At 37.6% G+C, this 12,752-nt stretch overlaps 1 protein-coding gene across 3 annotated transcripts in view; it reads left to right on the top strand.

Annotated features, from left to right (window-relative positions):
- BICC1 (BicC family RNA binding protein 1) overlaps window positions 1-12,752 on the top strand; it is a 328,457-nt gene that overhangs the window by 285,928 nt on the left and 29,777 nt on the right. For 2 of the 3 annotated variants that reach the window (XM_030941415.1, XM_030941417.1), the window contains exons 9-15: window positions 2,856-2,987; window positions 5,690-5,876; window positions 7,709-7,870; window positions 8,366-8,562; window positions 9,425-9,557; window positions 10,141-10,297; window positions 12,321-12,486. In XM_030941415.1, the coding sequence (XP_030797275.1) occupies window positions 2,856-2,987; window positions 5,690-5,876; window positions 7,709-7,870; window positions 8,366-8,562; window positions 9,425-9,557; window positions 10,141-10,297; window positions 12,321-12,486 (1,134 nt within the window). The remainder of the gene's footprint in view (window positions 1-2,855; window positions 2,988-5,689; window positions 5,877-7,708; window positions 7,871-8,365; window positions 8,563-9,424; window positions 9,558-10,140; window positions 10,298-12,320; window positions 12,487-12,752) is intronic. The other variant, XM_030941416.1, reaches the window with a different exon arrangement.

Below are 12,752 nucleotides of genomic sequence, written 5' to 3' on the forward strand. Positions count from 1 at the left end.
ATATAAAAATTAGCTGATATAGTAGTGGACGCCTGTAATCCCAGTTACTCAGGAGGCTGAGGCAGGAGAATCGCTTGAACCGAGAAAGCAGAGGTTGCAGTAAGCCCGGATGGCACCACTGCACGCCAGCCTGGGCAACAGAGGGAGACTCCATTTCAAAAATGAAAAATGAAATGAAATGAGATGAAATGAAATATCCCAGTGTATGGGTTGATCGTATAGTAACAAAATGGATGGACGTGATGCTGGGCTCACAAATATTTGTATTAAAAACACCATTGTATTCTCTCATTCAGTGCTTGACCTTTAGTGGCATTTGAATCAGTAAGCCTCAGGTGTGACATTTAGTATTATTAACTTGCAGAGTTTATTTTTGAGAAACTTTCAGAAAATCTAAGTTTTTATTGTTGAGTCCATTCCTCTGACAGATGAGAACTTGTTGGAATCATTAATAAGATTGTAATCCATGATTTTAAGAAATTTGTTGTGAATGATTTTTTTTTAACCAACCTTATTTTCTCAGGTTATTTTTAATATACTGTACTACAAGTCAGATTTATATTTATATCCAAGAATTGTTGTAATTAATCTTCATTTTTTTTTCTGCTTTACAAGTTCTTTAGATGTTACTTTTTTAGTTCAGTGAAATTTTTCAGATATTCTCTCCAGTTATTAATCCACATTTATACTTTGACCATACCTGCCAAAAATAATGACACGTATTATGGCACAACATTGAAATAACTGAGGGAGAAATTAAAAGGTTTTAACCCATACTTTAAATACCATCACCATTTTGTATAGCACTATTCTTACAAAAATCACTTTCTGGCCGGGCACGGTGGTTTACACCTGTAATCCCAACACTTTGGGAGGCTGAGGCAGGCGGATCACAATGTCGGGGGTTCGAGACCACCCTGGCCAATGTGGTGAAACCACGTCTCTACTAAAAATACACACAAAAATTAGCTGGACCTGGTGGTGAAGGCCTGTAATCCCAGCTACTCGAGAGGCTGAGATAGGAGAATTGCTTGAACCCCGGAGGCTGAGGTTGCAGTGAGCCGAGATCGCGCCACTGCACTCCAGCCTGGGCGACAGAGCAAGACTCCATTAAAAAAAAAAAAAAAAATCGCTTTCTTCCACAGGATAAATAGAGCATAGTATTTTATTTCTTTTTCTTATTTTATTTTAGGCAGGGTCTCACTCGGTTGCTCAGGCTGGAGTGTAGTAGTGTGTTCTCAGCTCACTGCAATCTCTGCCTCCTGGGTTGAAGTGATTCTCATGCCTCAGCCTTCGGAGTAACTGAGATTACAGTCGTGTGCTACCATGCCCAGCTAATTTTTGTAATATTAGTAGAGGTGAGGTTTCACTATGTTGGCCAGGCTGATCTCAAACTCTTGGCCTCAAGTGATCCACCCACCTAAGCCTCCCAAAGTGCTGAGATTATAGGCATGAGCCACGGTTCCCAGCTTAGTAATGCATTTAAATCCTAGTATGCTTAATGGTAACCTCTCCTGATACACATTTACAAATTCCAGTACCCAATGGGCTAACACTGGAAATTCTGTGCATCAGAGAAAGTATATTACATTGTTCCTGGACTCAGTAGATCAGAGGCTGTATGAAGAGCATTAGAGAAAAGAAAAATCTAAAAAATGAGATAGTTAAGGGACAATAGTAACAATTTACTCCAGGAAGGAGTAAAGGTTTAAGCTGCATTAGGTTAAGTAGGATTTATATTGGTGAAGATGCCTTTGATGAGTTAAGACAGGGGTCCTCAATCCCCGGGACACGGACCGGACCAATACTGGTCAGTGGTCTGTTAGGAACTAGACCACACAGCAGGAGGTGAGCAAGGGAAGCTTCATGTGTGTTAACAGGGGCTTCCCATCGCTCACATGACCACGTGAGCTCCACCTCCTGTGAGATTAGCAGTGGCATAAGATTCTCATAGGGGCATGAACTCTATTGTGAACCATGCATGCAAGAGATTTAGGTTGCGTGCTCCTTAGGAGAATCTAATGCCTGATGATCTGTCACTGTCTCCCATCACCTCCAGATGGGACCATCTAGTTGCAGGAAAACAAGCTCAGGCCCCCCACTGATTTTACATTATGGTGAGTTGTATAATTATTTAATTATATGTTACAGTGTAATAATAATAGAAATAAAGTGCCAAATAAATGTAATGTGCTTGAATCATCTGAAACCATTCCCCCTTCCCTCCCCCTCCCCTGGTCCATGAAAAAATTGTCTTCTGCGAAACCGGTCTGTGGTACCAAAAAGGTTGGGGACCCCTGAGTTAAGATACCAAGGTACAAGATCCTCTTAAAGGATTGTTGAGAGGCTGGCCTAACCTGGAGGAAGGGGAAGACATACAGACAAAGATCTGTGGTTGGACAAGCAAGTCTGGGCTAAAATGTGGAACTCTTTAAATGCTTGATCATGTTTAGTTTTCATTCAATATACAATCAAAAGCTACCACTGGAAGTCATTGAGCAAAGCAAAGATTAGTACCCTTGATATAGTCGAGAATCTAGTTTCTAGCGTAACTAACAAAACTGAAGTTAGAGAATAAAGGAATTTTCCAAGGTGCCCAGTGGATAAAAATAATCCGGGGCCAAAAACAGAAACTTAAGACATATAATTTTGTCATCCAGAAATGATTCTCTCCCCCTCAACGTTAATGCCACACCTGTCCTCCAAGCTATGTGAACTTACATAATTTAGCTTTAATACTTCAGTTTAGTCTTTAAATCTGTAAAATATTGCATTATTTGCAGGCGTATTAAATTATCAGGTGTTTAAATGATTAAATTTTTACCTCCTAAACATTCTATTGTGACATTTTCTAGGGTTGTCTTCCTCTTGTGTTGATGTTTGATATGAAGGAAGAAATTGAAGTAGATCCACAGTTCATTGCACAGTTGATGGAACAGCTTGATGTCTTCATCAGTATTAAACCAAAGCCCAAACAGCCAAGCAAGGTTGGTTCAGAGTCTGGACCCAGAGAATTATGTATCATATCATATGCTGTATAGTTTTATTTTGCATACAAGTGTGTATTTGCATATACTTGAAACTATTACTCTATACAGGTTGAATATCCCCAATCCAGAATGCTCCAAAAGCTGAATCTGTTTGAGCGCTGATGTGACAGTCAAAGGAAATGCTCATTGGAGCATTTAAGATTTTGGACCTTAATATTAGGGATGCCCAACCAGTGCAGATATTCCTAAATCCCCCAAAACCCCAAATCTAAAACACTTCTGGTCCCAAGCATTTCAGATAAGGGATACTCAACTTATGTATGTCATTATGTATTTAGTTATCTAATATAAATTTGTGACAGTATTCATTATAGATCATCATTTTCTTTATATACATGTTGGTTTTTGGAGTCCATTTAGAGTAACCATTATTTTTCCATATTTAAATGAGAAGGAAAGAACATTTGTTCTTAATTTGTAATCTGGTAACTTGAGGCTTTACTAAGTTACCCGAGAGTTGATAAGGCTACTTACATGTTGTGTGTGTATGTGTGTGTGTGTGTATGTGTGTTTGTGTACATGCCCAGTGTAATTCAGAAATTGTTTAGATTACTTACTATATGCCATCTCCTGCGCAACCTGGAGAGTTAAAGAAGAGATGCCTATGCTTTTTTGTAAATACTTTAAGGACTGAACTGTCTCAAGTTCAGCGTTCTTGGAACCTCTCCTCGGAGTGTTGTAAAATTTCAGTAACTACATGTAGAGTAAAAATTTAACGGAATACATTTTTTTTTTTTTTTTTTTTTTTTTTTTTGAGACAGGGTCTCACTTCTTTGCCCAGGCTAGAGTACAGTGGTACGATCATGGCTTGCTGCAGCCTCGACTTCCTGGGCTCAGGTGGTTCTCCCACCTCAGCCTCCCAAGTAGCTGGGACCACAGGCATGTGCCATCACACCCGGCTAGTTTTGTATTTTTTGTAAAAATGGGATTTGGCCATGTTTCCCAGGCTGGTCTTGAACTCCTGAGCTCAAGCAATCCAGCCACCACGGCCTCCCAAAGTGCTGGGATTACAGGTGTGAGTCACTGTGCCCAGCCCAGAATAAATCTTTTATTAAGTACTAGTAAGAATGAGGAAGGAGGAATATTTCTACATTAGAATTGTTGTTTAAACTAGCACAGCCACTTTGAAGAGCAATTTGTGATCATCCCATTATTCTAAAATATTGATTCCCCTACCTGCAGCAGTTCTACTTCTGATTATACTCTCTGAAAACAGGAGTCAACACGAGAATGGTGTTGAGTAAAAAAAGTATGTTGTATCATAGTATGTACTCAATGGCAGCATTTTTGTGTATATATATGTCTATACATTTTTAAGTACAAAGCATTGTCTAGAAGGATGCACACAAAAATCATGATGAGTTGCCTTTGGGGCAATAGAAAGGAAAATGGAATAAAGTAAACAAGGGAAATGTTCTCTTTATTTAACAAAAATCAGAAACAAGAAAATAACACCATTTTAAAATTTTGAAACTATAAATCTTATATGTATAGAATGGTGTATATATAATAAGTACTTTATATAATTTGGTATGTGTAAATAATTTGGTAATGGCTGTCCAACTGAAGAAAAATGATCTTGCCTTCTCCAAAAGAAAACTTTACAGGAAAAGATAGCATTGATTCTAAGTGAACTTGATATAGTGAGTTTAAAGTTAGGGAACAGGACGTTAATTTTATGTATCGTGAAGCTTCATGTGTGACTAATTTGAATTGACCAGAGTCACTGTAGATCCCAGGACTGAAAGATAGGAGAGACATTACAGAGCTTGTGGATATTAAGATGGACAGGCAGAAGAATTCCAGGAGTTGAGTAAGAAATTAGCAGAAGTCAGAGAAAAATAGATTGTAAATGAGAACTTCAAAGCCTTGCAGCATCCCAGGACCATTTAATTATGCCCAAATGGCCCCCATTCTAACTCTGCTTTACCTACTTTCTCAGCCACGATTTTTGATTTGTTTTTTGGTCCATTGAGGGCTTTCCCCTTTGAGTTCACATTTCAAATTTTCTAGATGAGTCCACTGAGGAAGAAAAATTATTTATTATTTAGAATTTTTTTTACCATAAGCTTTGTCATAGATATGTCACCAATGAGGAATAGTCATACTTCAAGGTCTATTAGCTAACTAGTAAACCGTAAATGTCAAACATAAGTGATGATGATTATGCAGTTTATATGTGGTCACAAGTTTGATTTGGTATGTAATGACAAGATGCAAGGGGGAAGCCTTAGTGTAAAGATGAGAGGCTATAAAAAGGGAACCCAAGTTCCCATCCTCTTGCTGCCCCTTCACAGCTATGCCATGACCTTGGCTAAGTCCCTTAACTTCACTGAATATGAGTAATGATTCCCATTCTATGAGGTTTTGCTGAGAATGGGAACATATATGCAGCTACTATCAGCTCCTGGAACCCAGAACATGCCCAATAAATGGTAACTAATAATTTAGGGTTTTACCGGAAGGTGTAAACTTAAGCACTAAGTGGTTAGAATTTGCAGATGATTTAAAAGCAGCATTGATATGTCCCCTGAGTGGAATTCTTATTAGCATATTCATTTTCCACCTCCCTCCCCTCCCCCATTCATTGTAGACTACTTGCATGTCACTTTTTTTTCCCCCATTATGTGTTTCCATAGTCTGTGATTGTGAAAAGTGTTGAGCGAAATGCCTTAAATATGTATGAAGCAAGGAAATGTCTCCTCGGACTTGAAAGCAGTGGGGTTACCATAGCAACCAGTCCATCCCCAGCATCCTGCCCTGCCGGCCTGGCATGTCCCAGCCTGGATATCTTAGCTTCAGCAGGCCTTGGACTCACTGGACTAGGTATACAATTTATTATTACAGCACGTCTCAGTCACTGGGGAAATGCTTATATGGTTCCCTTTCTTTCTACCATTTGGGTCTACATTTAAAGGCTATTTTTTTTTTCCTTCGGGCTCTAAGATCAGGTGAAAAGCCATACAACCTGAATCAATCCATTTTGGGATTTCTTAGTCTCTGTGGATTTGTTACCCAGATTCTTCCCATGTTTGCATAAATAATCAAGGTCTGACTATTTTATTTTCAGTGGCTGTGTTGGTTCTAAATTAAGAATGCCATTGAGATTGAAGTAAGCATGCTGACTGTAATTTATGTTTGTTCTCTCTTGCATTTGCAATATTGCCATCAGTCCCTAGAGATAAAGATTATCCAGTTTGCTTTTTAAAAAGTAATTGCAAATCTGTATGAGGGGTGGGCAGGGGGGTGAAAATAAGTAGAACCTGTATCTCCAGTGGTTAGACCTGCCTTACCCAGACACAAAGGAAATCTAGTCTGAGGTGAGACCTGTATTTCTGTCTAACATGAGGAATAGAAAATAGAAGAATGAACAAACATCATCATCTCAGAGCTTCAGTTAAGAAAGTAGAATGAGCCGCTTAATAGTCATGGTGATATTTACGTCCTCATCTATGGATTGCTATTTTATAGGCTGAAGTTAGTTGCTTTATTACAGTTTTGCTAGATTCCCTTCTTTCTTGCACATTTCTCAGTTGCATTTGTTTTCCTTAATCAGTACTCCTAGCAAATCATCCTGGGGCATTCAGTGTTGATTTGAGACAAAAAAGAATACTCTCAGCAGTCTTTAACATTTTTTTTTTCTAATAGCTATTCTTACTTTTAACTTTTAAGAAATTTAATACTCTTATATGATTGATTTTTCAAGTAGCCCTGCCTAGACATCATTAAAGAAAGACTTTTTTTTTTTTTTTTATCTTGGCCCCTAATCTACCAAAGTTGTTCCTTCCACTGGGACCTGAACAGACATAATAACATAGCAATGACTGTGAGTCAGGAAAGGCCAATTAGGTAACTTAGCAGGAACCGAGTTCATCCTGCACTAGAGAGAAAACAAGTGAGCAAAGATTCAGTAACCGAGTTTTTAAAATGTTTTCATTATTATACCTATCCTGTTATACTTTATGCTTCATATGTATTCCTGGAAACTTGTATACAAATCCATATTTCATTCCAGAACATATTTTAAATGCCCAAAGGAAAATTTCATTATTTAAATCAAGCATTGACTCCTTACAACAACAAAAAAACCAGCATTTTTTTCTGAGAAAATTTTCATCATTGAGATGGAGCCCAGAGAATTCATGTGTATGTTTTGAGATACATTTAGGAACTGTTCTGATAGCCTACCCTATCTGTAACGGGGACAAATAGGAAATCTATCCTACCACAGGAAAGCATTCCCTAGTCGCTGCTACATGTCAGTAGTTTGAAAAGGGTTTGTTTGTAAGCAGATGACAAATGAGTTATGCAGAAGAATAAAAATGAGTCTCCACTTGAGCAGCATTTTGTTCATCCTGGGTAGCTGACATGAATGCAAAGCACCTGGTAATGTTCAGTGACCCTAACTGCTATCCTGGTCTGGGCACACCTATCTTCCATTTTCTGATAGCAACTCTTTGTGGATAAGCTGCTTCCTCTGTTGGAGCTCTATGATGCAAAATTCATGTGAATATTTGAAAGAAAATCTGTCATCCATATTTTATATTTAGAAAATATCAGATTATATCATTGTGCATTACCAATGGCAATATTTGTGCCATGTCTATTTTAAAATCTTAAATTTATGTGAATTGACTTTATATATTCATTTATTACAGGTCTTTTGGGACCCACCACCTTATCTCTGAACACTTCAACAACCCCAAACTCACTCTTGAATGCTCTTAATAGCTCAGTCAGTCCTTTGCAAAGTCCAAGTTCTGGTACACCTAGCCCCACATTATGGGCTCCCCCACTTGCTAATACTTCAAGTGCTACAGGTCAGTATCATTTAAGTATATTCCAAGGTGTGTATTCTTAGGCGTTACCAGTCTTTTAAATAAAATTTACTAATGACTCAGTTTTCTTAGGGCAAAATTAGGGTTCAAAGCACACTCCATTGAAACAGAAATTCCCTGATATGTCAATTAGTTAAAATGAAGCACAGCAAAGCAGTTTGAGTTTTTCATACAAGTGAAATACCATCTTCAGATCTGATAAGCAGACCTGGTAGTTAGGTTCTAGTTAGAGTAACTTGCTGGTAGTAATGTACATCTGTACAATGAGAGGGTTAGGTAAAACATTCTCTATGGTGTGGTCCCATTTGAACACTCTTTTGTGTTTTTACAGTAAATAGTACCTCTGTTTATGGAGGTGTCAAAATTGAATTCTTTCCTGAACTTGCAGCAACAAAAAATGATATTTTTATGTTAATGAAAATAATAGTTGAATCTGAGTTTCTTCCTAATATCTGTCATCATAAAATGTTGTTGTAGGTTTTTCTGCTATACCACACCTTATGATTCCATCTACTGCCCAAGCCACATTAACTAATATTTTGTTGTCTGGAGTGCCCACCTATGGGCACACAGCTCCATCTCCCCCTCCTGGCTTGACTCCTGTTGATGTCCATATCAACAGTATGCAGACCGAAGGCAAAAAAATCTCTGCTGCTTTAAATGGACATGCACAGGTAATGGCTTTCTGCTAGAATGCGTGTGTGATCTCTGCTGTTTGTAAGAGATAAACCCCTGGCAAAGTTAAAACATGTTTAAACTTTCACCTAACATGAGTTTTATTTATTTTTTGCAACTTTTATTTTAGGTTTAGGGGGCAATATGCAGGTTTGTTACATGGGAAAATTGCATATTTAACCCACCTTGAGTTAGTTTTTATATATGGTGAAAGAGAGGGGTCTGGTTTCATTCTTCTGTATATGGCTAGCCAGTTTTCCCAGCGCCAGTTATTGAACATGGATTCCTTTCCCTATTGCTTGTTATTGCCAACTTTATTAAAGATCAGATAGTTGTAGGTGTGCAACTTTATTTCTGGATTCTCCATTGGTCTATATGTCAACTTTTTTTATGCCAGTACTATGCTGTTTGGTTTCTGTAGCCTCGTAGTATCGTTTGAAGTTGGGTAGTTTGATGCCTCTAGCTTTATTCTTTTTGCTTAAGATTGCTTTGGCTATTTGGGCTCTTCTTTGGTTCCATATGAGTTTTAGAATAGTTTTTTCTATTTCTGGGAAAAATGATGTTTGTAGTATGATAGGAATAGCATTGAATTTTTATATTACTTTGGGCAATATGGCCAGTTTAATGATATTGAGTCTCCTGATCCCTGAGAATGGGATGTTTTTCCATTTGTTTGTATCGCCTGTTATTTCTTTCAGCAGTGTTTTGTAGTTCTCCTTGTAGATAGCTTTCATCGTCTTGGTTAGAAGGATTCCAGAGTGGTTTTCTTTTTTGTGGCTGTTATAAATGGGATTATGTTCTTGATTAAACTCTCTATAAAATTGTGACCATGTTTATATGTTATTTTCTATTATTATTTAGTCTCCAAATATAAAATATGGTGCAATATCCACTTCCTCACTTGGAGAAAAAGTGCTGAGTGCAAATCACAGTGGTCCATCCATCCAGACAAGTGGGTCTGAGCAGACATCTCCCAAATCAAGCCCCACTGAAGGTCGGGAACTGTATCCTTCTGAAATTCATTTTGGTTTGTTATTTGGAAAAAGGAGGTTGTAGAGAGTCTATGCAGTGATTTTGAGTTGGTTTTGCTAAACAGCTATGATTCATCCTACTTCAATTATGTGGAAAGACAACATCCTGAATAAAATTTCAAAGAGAATGGTGAAAGATTAACTGAAAAGCACTTTCCACAGAAAGAATCATTTCCCCATTACATTGTAAGTTCCTGAATTAAAGTGAAGGTAATTTGTGTAGCAGAAAAGCATCAACTTACTAAATGTGAGATATATATCTATATATAGAGAGATATATTTCCCCCAAGTAGAGTATCTTTTTATAACCTTTTTTCCCCTTCCCCCCAAATCTTTAAAATATATAAATATATGCAGGTCTTCTCTTCAAATTGAGTTTTGTGACAACCTGAACTTGTTAAGGGTTCTCTTTGCAGATGAAAGAGGTCTCTGTCAGGTTAATCATGTCTCCATAGAGTAGGGTTCTGATTTGTTTCCATTGCAGATAATTGTGAGTTGGAAGGTGATGTTGTTTAGGTATTTCACTTTTTTTCTTCTCCTCTGCAGGTTGTAATGATGCTTTTGTTGAAGTAGGCATGCCTCGAAGTCCTTCCCATTCTGGGAATGCTGGTGACTTGAAACAGATGATGTGTTCCTCCAAGGTTTCCTGTGCCAAAAGGCAGACAGTGGAACTATTGCAAGGCACGAAAAACTCACACTTACAGTATGTATTTTAATCTTAAAAGAGTTCTTGATTTTTTGAAATGATGTATATTTGTTCTCAACTCTGTAGTTAGTACTCTTGGATTCAAGTCATGTTTGATCTCATCCATGGGTGTTTTCATTTTATCTTTTAAAAAAATATTAAGGAATAATATCTGATAATTTTCACCCTTCTCTTCTCTGTAGTCCCTTCCCCATTTAATGAATTGATTTATATCTGTGTCCTTTAAACCATCTGTATTACTCTGAAACTGTAGCATTCTCTCTGCTCTTCAGTAATCAGCCAGGGCCATTTTTATTCTCTGATTTTTGCTGTTAGAAGTTTTCCCACTGTGAATCCTCTTTCATTTGGCTTCGAATTTCTTTCTTATGTGGCTCTTTTTTCCCAAGGTAGTTAATTGCAAACTTTTAAATAAATGCTTGACATTATCATGACTTTGTTTATTCCAAATCACTTTGGTTATAAATACATAAGTTGTATTAAATATTAAATATAACTCTTCCTTACCATAGCACAGTTCAAGTGTGTCATCCTTACTCTTTTTTTTTTCTCCATGTATTTTGGGCAGTTTCTACAGTGTAAGGTTTTGTTCCCACCTATTCCGTCCACCTGATTTCCTCTGCTGTCTTATTAGTTCCTGGTATACCGTTCTAGAGTGTCTTTATGCAAAGATTAGCATACGTAGTTTTATTTCTTCCCGTTCTTACTAAAATCCATTTTCCTTTATAAACTCTTTGGTCAATCATTATTACCCACTGTTGTCCAGTTCTCCTTTATCTGTGTTTTTCCTTACATGGTGCTGATACCCCAAATTAATGTTGTTATAGACTAGAGAAACAGTTTTACTTCCTTGAAACTATTAAAGTGTTTAAAATAGATACGCATTCTTGTCATCACTGTGTGTGTTCTGAACCTTCTCATCATCCTCTTCTGGGTTAAACTGAAGCCTCCAGAAAGATCTCCCTGCCTCCAGCCTTTTATTAGCGTGATCTATCCTTTATTTTGCTCCAGCCATTTATTTTCGAAAACAGGTCTAATCTTGTCACACTCTGGCTTCAAATCCACCAGTGGTCTGTGTTGCATGCTTCCTTTCTTTTACTTACGCTCTTCCCTCTGATTTGCTGTTCTCCTGGCCTTTGGCACCAGACAACTTGCAGATGCTCTTAAGTTCCCAGTTCAAATGTCCTTTGTGTAGCCTCTGTCAACTTTTGTCAAGCAAAGTTCACTGTCCCTCTTTTTGTATTCCAAAAGTACTTTTCTAAATTCCTCTAAATTCCCTTGGCACAGCAGCTGAATAGTTGAACAAATAAAATCATGAATGAATAAACAAACCAGTTCTTGATTGATATTGCAATCCCTATTTTATTTGAACTTAAGGTGCAGTTAGATTTGAACCTGAGGTGTATGCATTCTGTACATATCATGTGTTGTTATTCACGTATTTGCTGCTTGTTGTAAGAAGCACTTTTATGTTCTGCCTGTCCCCCTCAACAGACTTTGAAGAATATTTATTTATCTGCTACATTTATTTGTTACTAATATCATATACATATTTCATACACATGAATTGGATCATCTGCATGCCTTCAAATGGACTAGATCTCTGTTTAGACTTTGCGTGCATGAAACATTGATATCTCCTTGATGTATAAAAATTAGAAATCTCATCTGTACATCTATTCCATCTATGTCGTATGCAGTATACCACATATATTGTATATATTGTGTTTGAATGTGCATCGTGAAATAGTTTCAAGCTTTACCCCTACAGTCTGAGTGCCTGATTTCAAATTCCATCTCTACCGGTCACATTAGAGGTATGATCTTGGACAATGTACTTCCCTCATCCGCTAGTGGGGATAACAATAGTACCTTTGTCATAGCATTGTTGTGAGGATTAAATGAGAGAATACGTGTAAATAGCGGATGATGATAAACATGCATAGTAAATGTGGCACATAGAAAACATTCAGTACATTTGTATATATAGTGAAGTGTTAAATTCCACACTCTTATTTCACAGCAGCACTGACAGGTTGCTCTCAGACCCTGAACTGAGTGCTACCGAAAGCCCTTTGGCTGACAAGAAAGCTCCAGGAAGTGAGCGCGCTGCAGAGAGGGCAGCAGCTGCCCAGCAAAACTCCGAAAGGGCCCACCTTGCCCCACGGTCATCATATGTCAACATGCAGGTAATGGTAATACAATAGGAAAGCCATTCAAATGTCACATGTTTGGGTTCTGGTGTGGAGAATTCAGTGAGTGTTCAGCAGTAGTGCAGAAATTAGGTTTTCCCTCTGCTACATTCAAGATGAAATTTAAATATATAGGTAGCAGTTAGTTTGCTATAAACGTTAAAAATGAAAAGCAGTATTTAGCTTAAGTGAGAATTCTTTAAAATATATTTAAAATGGTGCAGAATGGTCTGTGTCAGTATCTTATGCAAATAACATTATTC

Source organism: Rhinopithecus roxellana, chromosome 11 (genome assembly GCF_007565055.1).
Source record: "Rhinopithecus roxellana isolate Shanxi Qingling chromosome 11, ASM756505v1, whole genome shotgun sequence".
Classification (NCBI taxonomy): domain Eukaryota; kingdom Metazoa; phylum Chordata; class Mammalia; order Primates; family Cercopithecidae; genus Rhinopithecus; species Rhinopithecus roxellana.